At 46.3% G+C, this 24,650-nt stretch overlaps 1 protein-coding gene across 1 annotated transcript in view; it reads right to left on the reverse strand.

The window, feature by feature from the left end:
- The window catches only part of ASTN1 (astrotactin 1), a 284,812-nt gene that overhangs the window by 170,925 nt on the left and 89,237 nt on the right, over positions 1 to 24,650 (reverse strand). Inside the window, exon 2 of the mRNA XM_048498038.1 lies at positions 7,867 to 8,054. Within this exon, the coding sequence (XP_048353995.1) occupies positions 7,867 to 8,054 (188 nt within the window). The remainder of the gene's footprint in view (positions 1 to 7,866; positions 8,055 to 24,650) is intronic.

The following is a 24,650-nucleotide window of genomic DNA, read 5'->3' on the forward strand; positions in this document are numbered from 1 at the left end:
TACAACAATTAAGGCCACCCCTGATATTTGTTAAAACCGCTCTTCAGCGAAAGGTTAATAACCAATGGAAAATAATGGCAGCCACTGGAGGCATGAGATAGTGGCAAAAGTCAATTGCTTGTCATTAAGCAAAGGCAACATGCAGCTGTTAGTTAAATCTGCCTTATATTTATTTGAAGGAGCCTATTTTTTTTAACAGGGAATGTAATGCTTGGTTAAGGTAACACCAGGTAATCATGCTGTGTGTGTTAGGTGCTGTTGAGTTGCTTCTGGCTCACAGCAACCCTGTGAAACAATGTCCTCCAAAATGCCCTATCATGAACAGCCTTGCAAACTGAGGTTCACGGCTCCCTTTATAGAATCGATCCATCTCATGGTGGGTTGTGCTCTTTTTTCTGTTGCCTTCAACCTTCCCTAGCATTACTGTCTTTTTCAGGCCCTTCCGCACATGCAGAATAATGCACTTTCAATCCACTTTCAATGCACTTTGAAGAAGGATTTTGCTGTGCTGAATATCAAAATCCACTTTCAAACAATTGTGAAAATGGATTGAAGGTGCATTATTCTGCATGTGCAGAAGGGGCCATGGGGTCTCTTGTCTTCTCATGATGTGACCAAAGTACAACAGCCTCAGTTTAGTCATTCTAATTTCTAGGGACAGTTCAGGTTTGATTTGATCTAGAACTCACAGATTTGGGTTTTTTTGTTGGCCCAAGGTATCCATCACACTCGCTTCCAATATCACATTCAAACAGTTATTCAAAGCTGCATAGTGAGAAAAAGTCCCCTCATTCCTGCTCGTGATACCATAAGTTGTGATAGCAAGCTTTTAAAAAGTATCGCACAAATTCATAACAAGAAAATTCAGGCAGCAGGTACTGGAATTAGTAGCTAAAAAAGGAATGTTCAGAACCAAGACGCTTCTCATTAGGATGATAGAGTCAAACACCAGGGAATGGCCATCTTCATTAAGCTAAGTGCAATATAGGCTCTGAACCGAAAATGTCAAAATTCTGCACTTGCAGAAGCTGAATTTTGCATCTTACATAAATTATGTAAATTAAGTGTGTGTGTTGGCTTGTTTTTGCATAATTGCTGCTGTTTTGACCTTCACAGGGATGGACAAGAAGCTATTCAGGACACCACAGATCACATGAAATTGCCTTATACTGAATCGGATCCTGCATCTATAAAGATCAGCGTTGTCTCCTCTGGCAGAAGCTCTTCAGGGTCATATACTACCTCATCCAGAAAGCCAGATGGCGGCCGCAACGGAGCTCGGCAGCGGAGCTCCGCAATAACAATGGGATTTTAAACTCCTTTCTGTGTTTTACCGCGTTTTAACCCGGAAAGAGGAACAAAAAAGAGTTTTAGACACCTTGTACTCACAGGACAAATTTTTGAAAGACTGTTTGGTGAGTGGAAATAGCGAGACAGCGGCATGCAGTACTTGCTTCGTGTAGTGCTCCCCGTCTCTCTCCTCCTGCCGTTCCTGCCGTCGTTGCGATCCTGGCGGGTCTCCCTTTTAATAACGATATTCGGACCTAGTTTTCCTGCGTGTAAGGCACTACTACTACTGAGGAGGTCAGTGGCAGAGACCTTCTTGAGGTTCCATTCTGTGTTTTTTGTGCCTTCTGCCCTCCGTCTGCTGCTACTCCTGCCTTCTCTGCGCCCTACGCTGTTTCCTTTGCATTCTACGCAGTTTACGCTGTGTTCCCTGCTCGGCCGGTTTCTGCCCTCGTTGGTGGCGCCCAGCTTTTTCATCAATAGAGTGTGCTCTAGGGGGTTGGTGGCAGAAACCCCTGGGGGATGGTCGGTGGCAGAGATCACCCCATGCTGGGCGCAGACCTGGGCATTTCCGGCTGAAGACTGGCGGAGGCGCGAAGAGCTACGTCGGGAGCCCCATGACTGGGAGACCCTGATTGAGTTGTATTCAGCGGCGGTGAGTGATGCAGCGGGAGACTTTAAGAAAATCGACTCCGCGGCTGTGAGAGTGGAGACAGGGCCGTCTGGACTAGCCATACTTGACTGGGCCATATTTGACTGGGCCTGCCGGCTATACCCGATATCGTGGACAAGAACTGAGCCGCCTGAGTCCTATGGATGGTGGGAGAGATCCCCTAAATCATGTACAGCTCGGGTAATTAGAGGGGCCTCGGGAGCTACTACTGCCATTGGATTTCAGCTGTCCAGTGGCCAAACAGCTGAGCAAGTTGTGGGACCTGATAGCCTCCCTTCACAGACGGATCATCAGTGTTCCCAGACTTTAGAGAAGATAACAAATAGCAGTGGGTTCCAACTTGCTGGTTTCCTTACTTATTGCTGGTTGTTGCCTTTGCCACCAGGGGGTGTGTGGCTACATTTGTCATCTTCAGGGGCCTGGTTTTTTAATATCTTAGGAAGCCCCATTGCAACAGTAATAGAGGCATACCATATAAACACTGCGGAAGACATCAAGAAACTGGGCTGCATTCTGCTGGGGTTTACCATCTTCCCCCTCTTTTGATGTGGTTATTAATTAATTAATTAATTAATTAACTGAGTAGATGAGATTAGTTAGTGGGTGATTTGTATACTTGTTTTAGCTTGCTATTGTATAGTGTTAGTTAGATAGATTAGGATTAGTTAATTAGTGGCGAGCTGAGTCCACCTACGGTGGAGAGTTTTTGCCGGGGTTGGGTTAGGAGGGGACAGCGGGAATGGGGGCACCTTCTTTGGGGTTAGGGATCCCAGTGCTGATGGGACGGGGCAGGTATGACGGTAGGCGGCGGCCATATGAGAGAAGATGGACGAGATATGGGTATGCTCGTTCACCTTCTGACCTCCGACCTATCCCAAGGGACGAAGGTGGTTGGGTTCAGAGACACCCTGCTTCGTCTTTGGTGTTGATAAATGCCAGGTCCATAAATAACAAGACCGCTGTCCTCCGGGATTTTCTTGGAGTTCAGCAGATGGACCTGGCCTGCGTCACCGAAACCTGGGTGCGAGAAGGCGAGACCGTTGCCTTGGGCGAGGTCGCGCCCCCAGGTTTCGCGTGTCTCCACCGATCGCGAACACAGGGCCGGGGGGGCGGCGTGGCAATGTTAGTCCGAGATTCCATCCCTTTTAGGGCAATCCCTGTCCCTGAGATCATTGGTATGGAGTGTGTCGGCCTGGAGTGGTTGGCATTGGAGAGGTTGGCTGTTCTCCTGGTGTACCGGTCGCCTAGCGCCCCGGGAGACAGCCTGCCGCGGCTGCTGGAGGTGGTGGCGGACTGGGCGTTGCGATACCCCAGGCTTATTGTTCTGGGGGATTTCAACGTCCATGTCGACGCCGCCTCATGCACGGTGGCCGCGGACCTAGTGTCATCCATGGCGACGCTGGGCCTCTCCCTGGTAAATTCTGGCCCCACTCACGAGGCTGGTCACACATTGGACTTGATCTTTGGGTCAGGGGTGAATGTGGTCATATCCTCTATTGATAGAGTGCCATGGTCTGACCACTATGCCCTGAAGGCTCGGATGAGCATGCCGCAACACCCTGTCTGAAGCGACGAGCGAATTTATGCCTGCGCCGAAGACTTATGGATCCTGATGGATTCCTGAATGCTCTGCGGGATCCTGAACCCACCAGCACCCTCGATGGTTTAGTAGCGGACTGGAATGCCCGCCTTTCAGATGCCATCGAGGTTATTGCTCCCCGACGCCCTCTTCGACCCCGTTCTCGGCTAGCCCCGTGGTACACTGAGGAGCTACGCTGTTTGAAACAGGAGCTTAGACGGCTAGAGCGAGTGTGGAGGAAGTCTCGTGGCGAGGCTGCGCGAACATCTTATAGGGCAACTATGAAGGCCTATGAGATGGCGACGAAGGAGGCAAAGAGAGTGTTCTTTTCCTCCTCTCTCGCATCTGCTAGCTCTCGCCCAGCACAACTGTTCCGTATTATTCGATCCCTTACCTCTTTATCAGAGGGTTCAAAAAATGATCAATTGGCTATTAGCTGTGAGGCATTTATGAGCTATTTCGCAGATAAAATCGCGTCGCTCCGCCAGGACCTTCCTGCCACTTTGGAGACAATTAGTGAACTGGAGGCTCCCTTGCCGTCTTTTGGCCCTTGTTTGGCCCAGTTTTCCCTGCTCTCCGAAGACGATGTTGACAGAATCCTAGCTGCTGTTAGACCTACTACTTGTCCTCTGGATCCGTGCCCCTCCTGGCTTATTAAAGCATGTCGGGAGGAGCTACGACCCCACCTGTTGACTATTATAAATTGCTCCCTTGAGCAAGGAGTTTGTCCGGGTGGGTTGAAGGAGGCAGTGGTCCGCCCACTCTTAAAAAGACCGTCGTTAGATCCTAGTGATCCGGCCAATTACCGCCCCGTTTCGAATCTTTCGTTTCTGGGGAAGGTATTGAGAGAGTGGTGTTGGAGCAGCTTCAGGGTTTTCTGGAGGACGCATCAGCCTTCGATCCCTTCCAGTCCGGCTTCCGTGCTGGGCATGGGACGGAGACTGTTCTTGTCGCCGTCACAGATACGCTCCGTATGCAGCTTGACCGGGGCGGATCGGCGCTGCTGGTATTGTTGGATCTCACCGCAGCGTTTGATGTGGTCGATCACGATCTTTTGACCCACCGCCTGGCCGTTTCCGGGGTGCGGGGTAATGTCCTTCAATGGATTGCCTCGTTCCTCCGGGACCGGAATCAGCAAGTGTGGTGTGGGGACCAAGCTTCCCGGAGGTGCCCGCTTCATTGTGGTGTGCCTCAGGGAGCGCTGTTGTCCCCGCTGTTATTTAACATCTATATGCGACCCCTTGCTCAGCTGGTACGAAGCTTTGGGCTGGAGTGCCATCAGTATGCTGATGATACCCAGCTCATTCTGTCGATGGAGGGGGGAGCAGACACCGCCCCTGCAGCTCTACAGCATTGTTTGGACGCGGTTGCTGGTTGGTTGACGCAGAGCAGGTTAAAACCTAATCCCCAAAAGGCGGAAACCCTTTGGCTTGGTCGCCGGGGCGGAGGGCTTTCAGCCGCCGGTGTGGGAGGGGGCCTCATTGGCACTGGCCCCCTCGGTCCGCAGCCTGGGGGTCCACCTGGATTCGTCTCTTTCTATGGAGACCCAGGTGGCCCATGTAACCCGGGTTGCATTTTTCCACCTTCGCCAGGCCCGGCGGCTGGCCCCCTTCCTCTCCCAGGCGGATCTGGCCACAGTGATTCATGCAACGGTCACCTCCAGATTAGACTATTGCAACTTCGCTCTCGCAGGCCTACCCCTGAAGTTGATCCGGAAATTGAAACTGGTCCAGCATCACGGCGGCTCGTTTGCTCCACGGCGGTGCCTCTAGAGATCATATCACGCCCGTGTTGCACCGCTTGCACTGGCTCCCAGTTGAATTCCGAATCGTCTTCAAGGTATTGGTGTTAACCTTTAAGGCCTTACGCGGTCTGGGACCCTCGTACCTTAGGGACCGTCTGGCCCCATATGTCCCACGTCGGTCTCTGCGCTCAGCAGAGGCCAATTTACTGGAGATCCCCGCCCCCTCTATGATGCGGCTGGCCTCCACAAGGGCCAGGGCTTTTACGGCCCTGGCCCCTGCCTGGTGGAATGCTCTTCCTCCAGCCGTCCAGAGCCCTGCGGGACCTACACGAGTTCCGCAGGGCCTGTAAGACTGAGTTATTCCGCCGGGCTTTTGGGGAGGCCGGCTGCTGATAGGTGCCCATTAACAGCTGAGACCCGCTGTTCCCCTCTCAGAGGGACCAGAGGAGTTATGGGTTGGACGCCATCTGTTTTTTAAATGATTATGATCTGTAGCGCTGCATTTTAATTGATAATAATTTTTAGTATTTTTATCTTATGTATCCACTTGTTTGTATTTATGTTGTGAACCGCCCTGAGCCCTCCGGGGGAGGGCGGTATAAAAGTGGAACCAATAAATAAATAAATAAATAAATAAATAAAGAGTGATGGACTCCAACCTGGAAAACTGGGTTTGATTCCTCAGTCCTCCACACGAATGGTGGGCTCTACTCTGGTAAATCCCATTTGTTTCTTCACTCCTACCCATGAGGCCAGTCACAGTTCTCTCAGAACTCTCTCAGCCCCACCTAACTCTCACGGTGCCTGTTGTGGGGAGGGGAAGGGAAGGTAATTGTAAACCGCTTTGAGTCTGCTTAAACATAAATAAAAGGGGTATAAATCCAACCCTTGAGTTTCACAGGTACATCGGTTGCAAGGTGGGATGTTGAGTGGAGCTGATATCCTACCCAGGTTAACTGCAATGGGCTACAAACACTGACCCCATGGGAGCCAGTCTCAAGAAGCAGGAAAAAAATTTTTTTTTTAGTTTTGTTGTTTTCTGAGAACTTTTTCCCCAATTTTTCTGCAGGAAATTGTAAATGCTGGGGAGTACTTGGAAAAAACTCCTAAGAAATATTTTCTCTTTTTGAATGAGTAAAACGTTTTTAATGACAACTGGGCATGCTGTATACATATTCAGCTGTTAAATCCATATTTTTAGTTACCTAATGAAGTCTTGAAGGCTTACACTGCATCCTGCAAAGGAACATGTATCTTAATTCTTACGGAATAAATGAAAGCCTTGGAAACTTTCATGTTCATTATGTGGTACGAAAACATAGCAGTTAAAGCCAGTGTGTAGAACAGTGTTTTAAAATGGAGGCAACTAATGTATTAATCTTTAAGTCAGTTTTGCAAGTTAAAAACATGTTTGCTGCTTGGAAAAACAATAAAGGCAAGCAAGATGGGAAAAAAAAGGAGGAAATGAGATTCTACTACATAGAGGCAAAGTGCACCATGACTTCATATTTTAAGGCTCATGACTTTAAGATAGTATTTAAAAAATAATAATAATAGAAACACTTTGGCTAAAACTCATCTTGGCCAATGTAAGAGGGGATGGCACTAAAGCTTGATCATGGTCACATAATAGAAGTCATTGCTACCTATGGCAATCATGAACCAGCTTATGAATAAGTCTTCACAACAAACATGCCCATGTGCGAAGGCATAATACATGAGAGCCATTTAAGCTAGTTTACTAGGATGCTTTGGGCTGCTCCTGAAACCTCACAGATGTCTTGACTGAAGACATTACATAATGGACTGCGCTCATGTTCCCCCGATCCTGTATCCACACTGGATCCTGATGACCATGCATGCACTGGGGGTTTTGTGCTCAAAATGTAATTTCCAGGTATGCAGGGGCCCAGTTCAGATTTGAACCATGGCACACAGGGAGGACTAGATCTTAAACCTCCCTTGATCTTTTTTTCCTGGCCTGGAACAACTCCAAAGAGTTGCTGTTTGCCCCAGTAGAGAAATGTCGATGCATGGGTGCTCTCTGCACAAATTTCACAATGGGTAAAAGAGGAGCTCCATAGCATCATTTCAGGTAAGTTGCAAAAATGGGGGTGGGGGATGGGGAGAGGGGACAAACTTCAGCCCAACTTCCCCCACACCATGGTCTGAATCAATCACTGCAGGAGGCCGGAAATTCAGTTCCAAGGATGTAACTCCCAGAGAATGTCTGGTCGATAGAAGTGAGAACATACAAGGGGCGAACACTGTGAAGTTACCTCCTGAGGAGCATCTTCAGATTTGCTTGGAACTTCTCTTCAGGTGAAATCTGGTAACAGAAACCCGGGGCAATTTTGCTGGCCTTAATAAAGCTCTTTCTGTTTCTCTCAAAATGCCTCATGTGGTGAATATTCACTTCCAGTTTTTCCACAGGTCACATTTTAGTAACCAACTGTAGTTTTTAATCAGCCCTTTCTACTCAAAACATGCCATCTTGACAACAAACCCATACCCAGAATAACTGATAAGAGGGTAAAGGGGCTTAGAACCTCATCTGGAGTTCAGGGCAATTGTGGTACTCACCATTACAGAGATGTGAAGGATCCTTAGTTCTTCTTCTGCTGACTCACTCTGAGGCTCTTCCGTGGGTTCCAAGCCAGGAAGATTGGGTGGGCCATCTTGGTGGTGAATATGGAAGAGCAAGGTGCCATTTTCCAGCCATTGCTGTCTCCAGCGCACCAATGGGATGTCTTCTGTGTTGCCTGAAATCTCTGTGGATGAAGGAAGAAGACTCATATAACCAGAGAAGGGTACTGTACACTACCCACTACCATGAGGACATTCATGGACATCTTTCTCCAGCAGTGGTTTACAACCGTTCTGAGGTGAGATTCACTTCTAAATTGGCTCTATTCTGGGGCTGGGGGTTCCTTTAAAAGTATTTCCACACCACTTCTCCCTACTCCCTTGCAATAAAAGGGAGAATCTCATGAATGGACTTTCAATGAGTTTACATTTTTTTAAATTTGTCATGGTTAGCATTTATCAGGATATGTTATTGAGAAGCCAACTATATTCTATGACCAATCTGCACACTGTGCAATGGCAAAACCAAACTGGCTAACAAGCTGGCCAGTCTCTTCTCCCAACACACCTTGTTCCATGTCCTCCCTTGTGGTATCAGGACTCACCTGGAAGGACTGAGACCCACCTTTTGGCCCCTACCCACTCAGTGAGCATTACTACTCTAGAGGAATGGTGTTTTATGAGTGATCTTCTAGCCAAAGAAGAGGGATGAGTCATGGACTGTTTAGATTCATTCTCTCTCTCTCTCTCTCTCTCTCTCTCTCTCTCTCTCTCTCTCTCTCTCTCTCTCTCTGTGTGTGTGTGTGTGTGTACATATGGAAACAGCAGCATGAATCAAACACAAGCAGAGCTTGGGAACTAGCAAGACCAAAGCTGGTTCAGGACTAGACATCTAGGTTATCACAAAATTGCATAGCATTGAGCTACCAAGCAGTTTCTTCAAGCACCATCTCAACTTTGGTTGATAACAATTCTCCAGAATGGCTGATTCTGAGTTTTTTGCCCACAGAAAATTCTGCAGCCTCAAAAGTGATCAACTCCAGCAGCAGGACCATCTCAGGGCCAGAGTGAGGACTTCTTCCAGGTTCCTCCTCCAGCCCTCCAGACTTGAACAGCTTGGGCTCCTTTGCTTGCTTTGAACCTCACTTAGCACTCTAAGCTGCCTATATAAGTACTCTGGAAACATAAACAAAACCTCTGCTTCGTCACCTTGTGTTGCCTCCAGCCATTGATTCCTACTTCAGCAATTAGCCGTCTACCTAGTAATGCCACTGAACCTCTTGCCTCAGGCTTACTCATCTGCTTTCTGTCCTTGGTTCTAGACAACAAGGAGAACAGCCTCTGTAGAGCATTACTCTCCAGCCCCAGCTGCCTCCCCGCATCCCACACCACGTCTCTTCTGAGAGTTCCGTAACTCAGTGTGGCTGCTCTGTGACAGCATAAGCCCTGCCACTTTTTCCCCACAGCACCTCGCTTTTTCACAGGGCCTTCGTTCAAAGTATGCTCCCAGCAGAGCCTACAGCCTGTGTAGGAGGGCTTAGGTCAAGATGTGGCAGGAAAGCCTGGGAGCCACTCGGTAGCCATTGAATAGGCCCACTGAGTTATTGTTCAATCAGAAGAGCCACAGTATGCAGTATGCATAAGATGGCTGGAGGGAGAGGTTAGAACAAGCCCCTATGGAGCCATTCCACACACTGTTCTTTGTGAGGACTGCACTCTCAATGCACTCAGGTTTCTTGTTTCTTTTACCTCTCAGGTGGTCACCATGGTTAGCATCTGGTTGCCATTAAGATGGTCACCATGGTTGGCATCTAGTTGCCAGTTGGACGCTTAGGAATAAAGTTCTCCAATATGTTCCAAAGACTTGGATCATATGTGATCCTGCCATACGCTGCTTTCTGAAGGATAATGAGCGCTTTCCTTTGGTGTTATTAACCCCGGGCTCCAGATGGCTATTTTTTTTTAATCCAAGGTGTTAGAAGTTAATACTAGTGTTAATGGCTTCCCATCTAAACCCTTAATGGAAGCCACATGGGGGAAGCGGAGCGACCATCAATATCTTTCAGACTCTGAACTTGAAATCTGTGCTTTTCAGCTCTTTCTCTCACTGGCCATGAATCTGATGTCCCATCATATAGATTCATGAGCTGTATCCTTTGTTCAGGGTAATGTGACACATTCATGCTCACGTAATTTAACATTCCAAGGGCATGTGTTGTCAGTCCTTGGAGAAGAGGATGTGGATAAGCGGCCACTGGGCAGAGACTCATTGTCCTTCCAAGGTCACTATCAGTGCTATTCTCCACCAGGAGCCTCGTTATGGTGTTGTACTTGGAGCAAAACAAATAAGGAGTGAGTGGCATTATGTTGCTGAAACTTTGCCTTGAGATTCTCCTAGGCCAGGGGTCTGCAGCCTGTGGCTCTCCAGATGTTCATGGACCACAATTCCCATCAGCCCTTGCTAGTATCAGGGAGACCCAGGTTTACATTGCTGCTTAACCATGTAGCTTGGCGGATGGCCCCGAGGCAGTCACTCTCTCTCAATCTAATCTTTCTCAAGGCGTTATTGTGAAGGTAAAATACAGAAGAGACAAAGTAGTACGCTGCTTGGAGAGTGGGTGGCATTAAAATGTAGTGGGCAGATGAAAAGTGCCCTCTGCTCTCGGGTTCGAGTCTGAAAAACTGGCACATTCTCCTGAATTAACTGGCCAACCCCAGAGGCGGTGCTCCAAGGGGACGGAGTGTGTGACGCACTGGGTGCGTGCCCCTGCGGGGGTGTGGCAACAGCGTTCCGGGGGCGTGGGTGTTCTGGAGCAGGGGCGTGGCAGAGGTGGAGGACGCACCCGTACACCAGGCGCTTTCCCCCCTCGCTCCAATCCTGGCCAACCCCACCTCAAACCCATTTTCTAAATGTTACATATGTTTTTTCAAAACCCACATAAACAAGGAAATATAAATCAAAATAAGTTATGCATTGCACAGTCACTGTAATTATCATAAATCCTCTAGAACTTTACAATTAAAATTAAGCCACCTTTGCCAAAGGATGATCCACACCTACCTCCCCTCCTTTTTAATTTTTTAAAAATAATTTTCTCCTGGGTTCTATGCTGAGTACTTTGTTTGCTCTTCTTTTTTACAAAATTTTTTTTCATTGATGCAGAAGATGTATTTAAGTAAGCTTTACACTTCCTTTATTAAATACAGCATCTCATATGGCCTTGCTGCAGGTCTGCAGGGACCGAAATGTATGCTTGCTGATTTCCAAACATGCCATTCCTCGGTTCCATTCTCTTTCAAAACAGACTGCAGAATGTCTTCTTTCTCAGCAGAACACTTAACAGAAGGGATTCATGTTACAGTATACGGTGCAATCTCGTACCATGCTAACATGGTCCCCTCCCTCCCTCACCTGCATGTGTTGTGATCCTACAAACAAGCCATAACACATTCACATAGGCACGTTATTCACCATGATCAGGTTCATTCTGGTACCATGAAAGCTAAGAGAAAAGTGAGCCAGCAAGATTTCAAATCCCAAAGATTCCATAGAAGCAAGGACTGCAGGATCTTCCCTGCTCTCTGCTCTCCTTGCAGCCGTTTACAATTCTGAAAAAGTTTATTGCCAGGGGTGCTGTGTGGTTTCCGGGCTGTATGGCCGTGTTCTAGCAGCATTCTCGCCTGACGTTTTGCCTGCATCTGTGGCTGGCATCTTCAGAGGATCTTCAGAGGATCCTCTGAAATCTGAAGATGCCAGCCACAGATGCAGGCGAAACGTCAGGAGAGAATGCTGCTAGAACATAGCCACACAGCCCGGAAACCACAAAGCACCCCAGTGATTCCGGCCGTGAAAGCCTTCGACAATTTATTGCCAGGGTTGGAGGATTTGCATGTACTAGCAACAGCTGGATTGGTTAGCTGGCTGTAAAGGGGGAAGGGGAAAAAACGTTCCTTTCTTTCTGTTCCTTGAACAGAGCACCCCTCATGCAAGAGATAGAAAGGGCACGTTCCCTTCTCCTTCCCGATTACTGCCACCTGACCACTGCAGCAGCTATTAGTACACAAAAATTCCTTTTCTGGGGTCAGAAATGGCTATGGAGGAGAGAGGGAAGATCTGGATTGTCAGAACTTTCCTTTGGTGGTTCACAGGAGTCACAATACTAGACAAGTCAGCGTCAGGGCAGAAATTTGGCCACAAAGAAATTCAGAACAATCAAAATGGTTAGGCACCTGGAGAACCTTCCTGATGAGGAAAGGCTGAAGAGTCTGGGATGTTTAGGTTGAAAAAAGAGGCAAAGAAGAAGAGAAGTAATAGAAGTTTAAAAAAATTATGCAAGGGGTGGACAAAGAGGCAGGCAGCCCAATCTACAGCCCCAGGTGGCCGGGGATGCCTCACTGTCATGTCACCTCGCCAGCTCCAGAGGGCTTTCTGATGGTATGGGGAGGCAGAAAAAACACACAGAAACCCCACCACTGGAATGCCTTCCACAGGGTTTAATGAACTTATGCCACCCAAAAGGATGGCATAAGTCCAAGCCCCAGGCCATGGCATAACTGGCTACAATCCCATGGTGGAAGCTGATTAACACTGGGTCCAATGCTGGGCACATCTCTGGCATGCCCCTGCTTCACCAACAGGGCCAGCAGCAGTGCAGGAGTGCTGCCATGGTGCCCAGTACCACATCCAGGCATCCTGGAGGGACGTGGCATCTGCCCACTGGCGTGTTTTCCCCTCTACCAGGGTAAGTGCCTTGGGGAGAGCAGATCTGCCTGTGCAGCCCCTTGCTGCTTCCACAATGTGATTCCCTCCAGTTTGGGTCAAAAAAGTTCACATAGAGAACTTTTTCCCCTTCTCCCAAAATATTAGAACTCGAGGGCATACAATGAAGCTGATGGGCAGAAGGTTTAGGATTAATGAAAAGAAATGCTTTTTCTACACAGTGATGAATTAAAATGTGGAATTTGCTGCCAGAGGGTGTTAAGAACATAAGAACTAGCCTGCTGGATCAGACCAGAGTCCATCTAGTCCAGCACTCTGCTACTCGCAGTGGCCCACCAGGTGCCTTTGGGAGCTCACACGCAGGATGTGAAAGTAACGGCCTTCTGCTGCTGCTCCCGAGTACCTGGTCTGCTAAGGCACTAGCAATCTCCCATCAAAGAGGATCAAGATTGGTAGCCATAGATTGACTTCATAAATCTGTCCAAACCCCTTTTGAAGTTGTCCAGGTTAGTGGCCATCACCACCCCCTGTGGCAGCATATTCCAAACACCAATCACGCGCTGCGTGAAGAAATGTTTCCTTTTATTAGTCCTAATTCTTCCCCCCCCCCCCCCACAGCATTTTCAATGTATGCCCCTTGGTTTTGCTCCTTTGTGATGGAGATTAGACATATTCATGGAGAAGAGGTCTATCAGTGGCTACAAGCTATGGGGAATAAAGAAAAGAACCTCCACTTTTAGAGGTAGTAAAACCAAGAGGCAACATCAGGGAAATACCTTGGCCTCTGTTCCCTGATGATACCCCCCCAGAGGAACTCGTTGGCCAGTGTGTGAGATAGGATGCCGAAGTAGATGACCACCAGCCTGGTCCACCAGGGCTCTTATGTTCTTATCCCTATCCTTGACTAACATTACAGTTCTTTTAGGGCAGGGGTAGGGAACCTGCGGCTCTCCAGATGTTCAGGAACTACAATTCCCATCAGCCTCTGTCAGCATGGCCAATTGGCCATGCTGGTAGGGGCTGATGGGAATTGTAGTTCCTGAACATCTGGAGAGCCGCAGGATCCCTACCCCTGTTTTAGGGCATGTCAAGGCCCCACATTGAGAGGGAATCAGTCTCTAACGGGCAAAAAGGGCAGCGGTGGCATGAAAAAGAAGGAGGTGTGTATAAATAAGCTAGCTTATTTAAAATGCTGGATATTTGACCTGGGAGGGAGGAATAATTTTTCCCAGACTGGGAATAGGGCAGAGGAGAGGTAGAACTGGAAATATGTTCCACCCAACAGCAACTAGCAATCAGAGTGCTGGAGAAACTCACCTTCCTTCCTCTGTAAGTAATATGGTAGATGGAGCATAAGGGGAAAGACATCTGAAAGCCCTCTTTACTCTGGTTTAGATATGAAATGTATCTTGCTCCCCTATAACAATTTAGCTCTGCACTGCGCATATACTAACACTCAGAAAAGACTCCTGACCAGTTCAAGATTCTCCCGGATATTAAAGGGAAATAGGAACATGTCTTCAGGTACGTGTCAGACTTTTCCACCTGGCTAATTTGAAAGCATCGGGGAAAGGTGATTATCCCAATGATCAAGGATAACAGTCTCATTCTTTAATTAAACTATTGCTGAGCTTGAAAGAAAGTGCTATATGGTTACAGATATTCTCTGTTGATCACTTCAGCATTTTTCCATTTGCAGAGCATCAATCTTGTCATTCTTCATTCTTATAGCCCTTTTGGTGGGACAAGACTTTTACAATCCTTACCTAATTCATCCTCAGGGCAACCCTGTGGAGGCAGGTTGTCACATGTGTTTTAACATTTTAAGCAAGTCTGTAACAGTAAAGATTCACCATTTAAATTAGCAGAGCAAGATCTGCCATGCGCTTTTGCAGTGGCTTGGGAAACATATCTTCCTAGATCTGCCCCTATGCCCCAAACCACAGGATTTGCCCACATGCCCCAAACCACAGGAGAGTTGTGGAATCTAGGGAAGCATTAGCAATTGTTTGTAGTGCATGTTTTCACGAGGCAAGCAAATAAAACTTTGGAGTTGGGTGGATGAGGTTATTGCTGTGTTTCTGTTCCCCCAGTATTACTGGAAAAATGTTCTGGCCAATAGTTCCTCTAATAATTCTCCAGTGCTGTGAGGAATTTCCCAGAAGCCCCGTGCCAGATGGCCCTGATCCGCACACCACCAATATGGTGGCTGCATGGCTGCACCCCCACGCGGCTTACAGGGAACATTGGCTGTGGCTCAATGGAAGAGCTCTACTTTGCACACAGAAGGCCCCAGGTTCACCCAACAAGCATCACAAGTTTAAAAGGACCAGGCAGCAGGTGATGTAAAACACCTCTGCCTAGCACAGGGGTAGGGAACCTGCGGCTCTCCAGATGTTCAGGATCTACAATTCCCATCAGCCCCTACCAGCATGGCCAATTGGCCATGCTGACAGAGGCTGATGGGAATTGTAGTTCCTGAACATCTGGAGAGCCGCAGGTTCCCTACCCCTGGCCTAGCACCATGGACAGCTGCTACCAGTCTGAGCATGTAATATACATCCATGGACCTATGGTATACTTCAGAATAAGGCAACTTCATTTCCATTCAAGTATAAGAACAAGTCCTTGCTATGGCTACTTAGAACTAGAGGCAAATGGTGGCAACAGTTGTGATCATCAGTAATGGCTTCAGGCTGCCAATATTTTCAAAAATGGAACAATAAGGATCTATCTATCTATCTATCTATCTATCTGTCTATCTATCTATCTATCTACCTATCTACCTATCTACCTATCTACCTATCTACCTATCTACCTATCTACCTACCTACCTACCTACCTACCTACCTACCTACCTTCCTTCCTTCCTTCCTTCCTTCCTTCCTTCCTTCCTTCCTTCCTTCCTTCCTTCCTTCCTTCCTTCCTTCTCCAAACTACTTACAGAGCATCAGGGTGTGTTTCCCTGCACAAGAGAACTTGGAGTGCCAATGATCACATAGCTCTGTAGAAAAGCAGGTTATGGAACCCAGCACTGAAAGGATAAATACCCAATACTGAAAGGATAAAGCTCCATGAGACCCCATGTCCAGGTCGCTTGATCCAACCAAGCTGGAAAGTTCTTTAGAAACTGCCGTTATCATCAGGTTTTCACAATCCCCTTGCCTGTCTTGCCCAAAAGTGACAATAGATGCTCTGGAAATTCATTAGACAGGGAGGATGCATAAGATTCTAGGCCAGAATACTGATTCTCTTTAGTCTTACAGGGAGGCAGGCAGAACCTGAGACAAGCAGCCAGCCCCAGTAGCAGATGTAAGGGTTCACTCCGGCTGTTATATGCATTGGTGTGCTTGGGAGCTGTCCTTGGTCCTGCAGATCCCAATCTTATTTTTGCTTTCAGATCATAAACAGCAGAAGAGTTTGGATTTATACCTCCCCTTTTTCTCCTGTGAGAAGACTCAAAGGGGTTTACAAACTCCTTTGCCTTCCTCTCCCCACAACAGACACCTTGTGAGGTAGGTGTGCCTGAAAGAGTTATGAGAGAACCATGACTGACCCAAGGTCACCTAACAGGAATGTAAAAGTGGGGAAACAAATCTGGTTCACCAGATACGACTCCACTGCTCATGTGGAGGAGTGGGGAATCAAACCTGGTTCTCCAGATTAGAGTCCACCTGCTCTTAACCACTACACCACACTGCCTCTTTGCTCCTTACATATATTATCCTTATTGAGCACATTTGAGCTCTCTCTCCCTATCAACTCCTGGATAAGCTCCGCTCTATGCCATATCTCCTTCAGTCAATACTTTTTGCTGTGAAGTCACAGCCGACTTACGGCAACCCCATAGGGTTTTCAAGGCAAGAGACATTTGTAGGTGGTTTGTCATTGCCTGCTTCTGTGTCAAACTCTGTGTTCCTTGGAGGTCTCCCATCCATATACCAACCATCGTCTGGGCTGAGAGTGTGACAGGCCTAAGGTCACCCAGTAAGCTTCCAAAGCACAAGTGGGGATTGAACCTGGGTGTCCCAGGTTCTAGTCCAGGGGTCAGCAACCTGTGGCTCTCCAGATGTTCATGGACTACAATTCCCATCAGCCCCTGCCAGCATGGCCAATTGGCCACAGGTTGCAGACCCCTTTTCTAGTCCAACACCTTAACCACAACACCATGCTGGTTTTCTACACCCTTCTAGGTGTGAACAATATGAAGTAAATTAACTCTAATCCAACAGTTCACACTAGAGTTGCAAAAATAAGCTGCTCTGTTTTCCTTCTGTTCTGAGAGGGTTTTTTTTTTCAAAATTACTACGGCAAATGTAGGGATTCTAGTTCTACTTAGAGCCAGCATGGTGTAGTGGTTAAGAGCAGGTGGATTCTACTCTGGAGAACCGGGTTTGATTCCCCACACCTCCACCTGAGTGGCAGAGGCTTATCTGGTGAACCAGATGTGTTTCTGCACTCCGATATTCCTGCTGGGTGACCTTGGGCTAGTCACAGTTCTTTGGAACTCTCTCAGCCCCACTTACCTCACAAGGTGTCTGTTGTGGGGTTGGGGGGTGGGAGGGGAAAGGAGATTTTAAGTCACCTTGAGTCTCTTTACAGAAGAGAAAGGTGGGGTATAAATCCAAACTCTTCTTCTCCTACCACTTTAATAGTAACAGTTCTTCTGTGAATGTCTAAAATGCACTCGATTCCCAAAGGCCTTTGAGTGCATGCTCAAAATGAAAGCATACCGGTTTTAAAAGAGGAGGAACAAAACTGAAAAATATAAGACAAGATTACAGCTGAATGAAATTTCAGACAGAGTGTGGCACCATTTCAATATTGGAATTTTGGGGCGAGAAATCAAATCTTGCTCTTTAAAGTCATCCTTATCATACATCTTTAGAAGCCTACATTCAAAGCCTTGTTTTGACGAATTTTAATGCAATTAGGTTAATCATAAAATTGCCAAATCCAATACTTTCATAACGATGTTTTTTTCGTCCTCAAAATTAGAATGATTCGAGCGCCAGAGATCCCAAGGGGAGATTCATTGAATTTCTATGCTGTTAAAACTAGTTCAGACAAAAAAAATCCACACACAAGTTATAAATCATTTAAAATAATTGATATATAATCTAAGTAGCTGCATGATTGCATTTAAATACACATTAAACAGGTCTCTTTATAGATGTATCGACAGCAAGAAATGAACTGTTTGGTTAAGATGATCTCCAGCCTACCTGGGCTGCCAGATTGCAGAAGGATGCTTAGAGACCCTTCTACATGGCAAGCAGGCAAAGTCGTGCTCTCTGCCCTGGGCTCCTCTAATGGCCAATCTGGACATCACAAAGAATTCTGAGTGACTGTCCTCTGCAGCTAATTTTTCTTCTTTTTATCCAAATCAGCCTCTGCAGGCAGAACAAAGTAAAGCCACTTAATTCTTCTTCCTGTCAGTGTGATGTAGTGGTTAAGAGCAGGTGCACTCTAATCTGGAGAACTGGGTTTGATTCCCCACTTGAGCTGTGGAGACTTATCTGGTGAACCAGATTAGCTTGTGCACTCCAACACATGCCAGCTGGGTGACCTTGGATTTGTCACAGTTCTTCAGAGCTCTCTCAGCCCCACCCACCTCACAGTGTGTTTGTTGTGGGGGGCGGGGAAGGAAAGGAACTTGTAAGCCCCTTTGAGTCTCCTTACAGGAAAGAAAGGGGGGCAAGAAATCCAAGCTCCTCCTCCTCCTCTCCTCTGATCACAAAATTGCCCTTCTTGGGTTGTGTTCACCCATGGGGGAGGGGAGATGTGGTATGTGTGTTTTTTTGTGGGTGGATAAAAATACAGATGAGGGATATTTTTAGTTCAAATTAATCCATACAATACAACTTCATTGCTCTTGCTGTTCGTGTCCAAAGTTAATTTTTTTTCATAGCACAGAGGGGAGTATGTCATAACATTTCCCAGCCTACCTTCCTTCCCCAAGACAGCAAGGACGGTTTGTATGGAGGCAATTAATATCCGTTAAAGTCTGACAGTCAAGGTAACGGCCATCTATTCTAAACCATCTGCCAGGGACTTGGCATGCCATCGGAACCTATTTGTGAAGGCTAGGTCAGATAGACCATTGTGGTGGGATGGAGGGATGCATTATAGAGATGAGATGGACTGTTAACTTTAGCCCAATCCTGCAGGCTAATTTGTTTAAGTGCTCATTACAGCGAGGGCCAAAAGGGCAATGGGAATCAGATATTATCTTAGCAAATTCAGGCTTGCTGCGTGGAACAATGGTGGCTGGTTGTTCAGCATCTCTCCAGAGGTGAGAACACATTCATAGCTAAAGGCTGGCCTTGATCATGCCCGATATATATTCAAAGGGAGATCACAATCTGAGCATGATTTGCAACTCCTTATCATCAGAAAGAAAATAAGAAAATATGGTGCCAGCAACTGTAAAGGCATTGCTTGTTTGTCTTTCTGCATTCAAACAGCATTGAAAATAAAGCACGACAATTAAGCCCAACAGGCATGTTTGACATAAATGCTGATTTACAGGGAATATTCAGAGATTACATTTTTTTTAGCCTTCTTCCTCATTATCTATTGGAAAGCATAAGCAGCTTTGCCAACGAACAGTAAATGAAGGTAACACAAATTTGAAACTCAGTTCCACAGATGGATCTGGCCAAGATCAGAGACCAGGAGTGGAAGATTACAGGAACATTCACAATTTGCCATCTGATCTGGGTTTTTTTTAAGGGCTGTATTCATACATCAAATAAACGATGGATAGATTAAACCCAAGTTGGTTGTGACATCTGATCACAACGAACGTAGGAGCGTTGGCTGGTACCAATCTGGGATTTCTAGCTAGAATGTACAGCTAATTTGTTCACCATGCATCATCCTAATTATGGTTTATTGTCACCTGGACAGGTACCTGACTGTATACAGAGGCTTTTCTCCATGTTTCAGGTGTTACAGTGTGGGCTATTTTAACAGGGAAGGGAATCATGGTAATGGGAAAAGTTCAGATCAAAGCTGAGTTTCTATTTCTTTTCCTGTTTCAGTTGTTAATAGCTGGGCAGGGCCAAACCAACAGGCCTTTTGGTACATGCTAAAGAGCAAAAATCAAAGGACCTCCACTTGTAGCCTTGAATCAGCCCTGGATATATGCTTGATCTTTCTCCTTCTGCTGGCTGTTGCTTTGTTTGTGTGTGTGAGGCCTGTAAGCTGCTTTGGGACCCCGACAAGGAGAAAAGTGTCATGTAAATATTTAAATAAATATACAAACCACTGGCTTCGCTGCCTTGGTGTTGCCAGAGAACAAGCCAGGATTAAACTGCAACACCTGTGTTCAAACATCAAGCAAAACCACTGTTAAGATGAAGTGTGGTTAATAAACCAGCTGGAGATTCTGATTCGCCAGAGCTGAAACAACCACAGATAATAGAGTAGGATGCTTTGAATCACAGTAGCCAGAGTTAGTTTAATTATACCTCAGTTTTCTACAGTGTCTGAACTGAGTTTCATAGCTGAATAGAGATTACAGGCCTCTCCAGTTCTAGCCTGCTATTGCATCCATTAATACACGCTGGCTCTCAGCTGCTTGCTGAGGCCAATTTTAGAATTACTATTATCATCATCAATGATATTTGAGTTTTTACAATCCCCTTTGCAGGAGGAGGAGAAGGAAACTCAAGATATGTCATGAAATCCATAAGTACAAAATCTGTCCCCTCCCAACGTTCACACAAAATTCAAGCATTCCATTAACAAATTCCAAAATCCAGTTTTTATTATCTGAATGCTTATGCCTTTTTAAAATCCTGTGCAACAGGCCTGTCTTTACTCCCTCCCAAAATCACTGCCATACATCCGACGACAGCAACAGCAGCCTTCAAACATACCAGTATGCCAAATAAAAAGAAAAACGGAAAGAGCTGGCTACAGCTCATTAATTTATGTTTTTTCTAAAAGGAAAAAAGGGGTCCAACGACCAGCGGAACGCAGAGACAGATCAGTATAAAGGACTTTGGGGTCTAATCAAGCGTGTTGCAGAGTGACAAGAATTGGATCAAGTCATGAATCTGTCTGCGGCTGAAGGAAATGGAGGGCAATTAAGCCTGCAGGTGTATATAATTGTCAAATTGATGATCTATATAAATCAGCTTGGTCTTGAATACAGCAAGCACGGGACTGAGGGGAACAGTCTCCCTCCACGAGGTTCAGAAGCAGCAGGAGGTCACTCGCCTGTGGAAAGCAAAGCAACGGAGAGAAATCCATTTCACCTTCACTGAGCCGCCTCCTTTTGCGTTCATCACAATCAGTCTCTCCCCGGCAAGTTATGTCAGGGGCTTCAAGGAACTGGCAGAAAGAGATGACAGATGTATTTCTTAGGGGCTAGTTAGGTCTGCCTCGATTGTCTGTGATCTTCCACTTCCAGTGTGAAAACCATACTGTCATTGTGGCAGTTAGCGGTCCCCAACAAACAGCTGCTTTGAGATTATTATTACTGACTTTAAAAAAAATAAGCAGCAATGGGATGCACAATTAAATCCACAGAGCAGGCAATCTAAAAACAATGTTTCGTATTGGCATTTAGACAGTTCCTGCTTTTGAATGGGCAGCCTGATGCCCAGTTAAGCCTATTGTGTATAATAATGCAGATACAATGAGAAATGGCAGTTTAAATCTACACTGAAAACAGAAAGTTTTAGAAGTACTTAGGAACTTTCATGCTTTTGAAGGGGCAAAATGATGCACCGTTAAGCCTACTGTCCATAATAACGAAGATGCGATGAACAACCTTAGTTTGGATGTTCACTTCGAAAACTGCCGATCTGCCTTTGCAGATATGAGTGGTGAAAACGCAATGCTATATGAACAGGCAGAAGGAAGCCTGGAAAATAAAAGAGCAGAATTCATGCATCCCTAGTCACTGGCTGGTTTCCAAAGATCCATATACAGCACAGGTGCCAAACTCGTAGCCCTCCAGTTGGGAACTGTAGTCCATAACATCTGGAGGGCCGCGAGTTTGACACCTATGATATACAGGTTTCCATAATGAAGGGCCATACCCATTACTTACCATGTGTTGTATTCAGGACAAGGGACTGATCCTACAGTCTTTCCCAATCTGATCATTTATATTAAATAAGTAATGACATATAACTACATCCAATAAAAATGTCAATAGCCAACCAAAAAGTAAACAAATGCCTGATCACAGACCATGGAACTAGGGTTGATTCATTTTAAGTATGCCACACTATGTGGTAGTTAGCACTGGGGATGAACTACTGTGCATCTAACACAACAGGGAGTATCTTCATACTACCACACAACAGTTTGAATCTACTGAAGCACAAATGTTAACGAGTGGACTTAGCACAGTTCCATGTGCACATGATCTTGTGCAACACCCAGCACTCTTCTACCTATATATATGTAGTGTGTGTGAGAGAGAGGGGCGGGAGAGAGAGGGAGAGGGACATGTGATCAGAAGAGGCAGAGCCTCACCTATCATACTCTAATGCAAATATCAGTTTTACAAAAAGTAAAAAATAATGTCGGGGATGGTTTGCCTGCTGTCTGGGCTCTGCCGCGACCACTGTGGGCCACCTGCCATCACTGCTGCCCCCCATGCTAGCTGCACTCACCCAAAGACCATGGATGGGGCCACAAGGAAGTGCTGGAATGCTGGGCCACGTGGCATCTCTACAGACAGGTGACAGAAGAGGAAAGCGAGGAGGGTCTGGGAAGGCAGATGGAAAACCGAGCGGAACTTTGGAGGTGGAACTTTGGAGGTGGAACTTTGGAGGCAGAACAGCTGGGAGGAAGGAGGAAGAGCCAGGCAGACCTAGTGGCAGTGGAGAACCAACCACATGAGAACTATGTCTGCCCCCCCCCCCCGGCCTAAGAAGAGAGGCAGGCCCACAGATTAAGCAGATACATGGAGATGCGGCGGCCACGAACTCAGCCTCGCTTCTGGTGATGTACTGGTGCTGTGGCTGAAACGAATACTCTTAGCCTTTCAGTGAGCACTGGAAAACTTAAACATAAGTAACCTTAAACCCTCCATGTAGGTCGATGCTGTCAAGCAACCATGACTATACATTTAGATAATGATTGGAATCATAACTGTAAATTCATTCTTAACTCACATCCTTCCCTATCAACATATAAAACTAGGAGCACACTCATTGCTGTTTTAAAGCATGCTTGTATTTAGTGTGTACAGAGGGGAGGGGGTGGAAACCCAGTGCCTCCCCAGCCATTGACCTTACTACATGTCACTGGTGTTTGTGAGTAAAATGCTGACATATGGCGACCCCATAGGGTTTTCAAGGCAAGTAATGAAACAGAGTGGCTTGCCGCTGCCTGCTTCATGGCGGTCTCCCATCCAACCACCGACCCAGCTTTGCTTCCAAGTTCTGACTACCCCTTTTCCACAGAGAGCCCAGAAATTGGCTGCACAAGATCTCGAACAGGCAGAAACACGAGTGGGGATTCTGTCAATTTGATTTAGCACAAGGTGCTGTTGCAGTCTTTTTCTCGCCTTTCCACACAAGTGGAAATTTTGTGTGGCATCCAGCCCATCGTCCTCAAATGGAGTATCCTAGTAGAGTCTGTCATCAGGGTAAATGTCAAATTCTGAAAAATCAAACCACACACATGCATGCATGAGCGAGCTCCTTAGCCTACACGTTTTCCCCTTGCACGGCCGTTTTAAGCCGCTGGACAGAAAGATTGGACTGACAGATTTCGGAAGTTTTCCTAACATGACATAGCCGAATAATCTCAGCTGTATTCAAAATTATTGATCCCTCTATTTGTCATATTAGAAACTGAATAGCCAATTTTATTTGTTCCTCTCTTTTATCCCAGTATTTTCAGAATGTCTGGATACAGGGAAACGCATATGTAAATACATGTGCACAATATTTCCATTTAATCTATTTGATTTCCCTAGGCATATTTTAAAAGTAGTTTAAGGGAGTTTTTGCTTGGTTCTTAGGAGGTTTTTTTTATCTTGACTCTTACAAAACCCACAAAATGGGTCATATATTCATCCGCTTGTTGAGAGAGAATTGTCTCTTGTGGTTGCTTCCAGCGCTCATTAAAATCAGCTGAAATATTCCCACTGACTTCAATTGACAATTTTTTTTTTACCCATTTAAGCTCCCACTAACATCAGTTCTCTGAGATTCAGCAGAATTGGATTCGGCCCCAGCTTTCCCTTTGAGAGCACCAAGCTTTGAAATTCAACAGAACAAAACTCACAGGAACATTTCTGGAGACCTACTCTGAAGTTCTCAGAAGAAGAGCGGGGTGACCAGGTTGCAAATTGGTTATCTGACTGGATTTTTTCGCTTAAATTCATTCCTCCTTTTATGGATTTATTTAAACTTGATTTTTTCCCCCTCTAGTTCCCCTGCCTTTGTCTCTTTCCAAAGGAAATCGTAAGGCCTAAGCTTTCTCAGCACGCTTCTTTGGTCAGCCAAGCGGTTTTGAAAGAAGACTGCCAGAACAATTGATTCCGCTTCAGCCAATTTTTCAGGAAGTGTGCTTTAAACAAACACCAGGCAGGGAAAGGCAGTGCCTCAAGAAGAACTCCCAAGGAGTCAAATGCAGACATTGTCTTGTACCAGCAGCAGTCGGTCAAATAAAAGCCACCACCCTCTTGCTAGGGGTCTCTCATTCTCTGCCCTTCATCTCCCATCCCTCTATTCCCTTCTCATATAGCTGCCTTCTTGGTGCTGTTCCACAGACCTGAAATTCTGTCAAGCAGCCAATCCCCTCTCCTTGTACCTCCGGAGTCACATATCCCAAATTTCAGAGCTTTCTGATTCTTGCTAATCCTCTTTGCCCTTTTATCACACAAGGTCTTCTGGGTTTCTTTGTTGTGGTTGTGGTTGTGGTTGTTACAGCCTTATCTTATCCCACCACTTCAGCAGCAGCTGTAAGGATTAAGCCACAGATGCTAAGGCTACTCTGAATTCCAGACAAACAGGCTACAGCCATGACGTTTGTGAAAATGTATTATAACAAGTGACAGCTCCATTTTGCCTGTGACTAGAAA

This window comes from Sphaerodactylus townsendi, linkage group LG05, assembly GCF_021028975.2.
Source record: "Sphaerodactylus townsendi isolate TG3544 linkage group LG05, MPM_Stown_v2.3, whole genome shotgun sequence".
Classification (NCBI taxonomy): domain Eukaryota; kingdom Metazoa; phylum Chordata; class Lepidosauria; order Squamata; family Sphaerodactylidae; genus Sphaerodactylus; species Sphaerodactylus townsendi.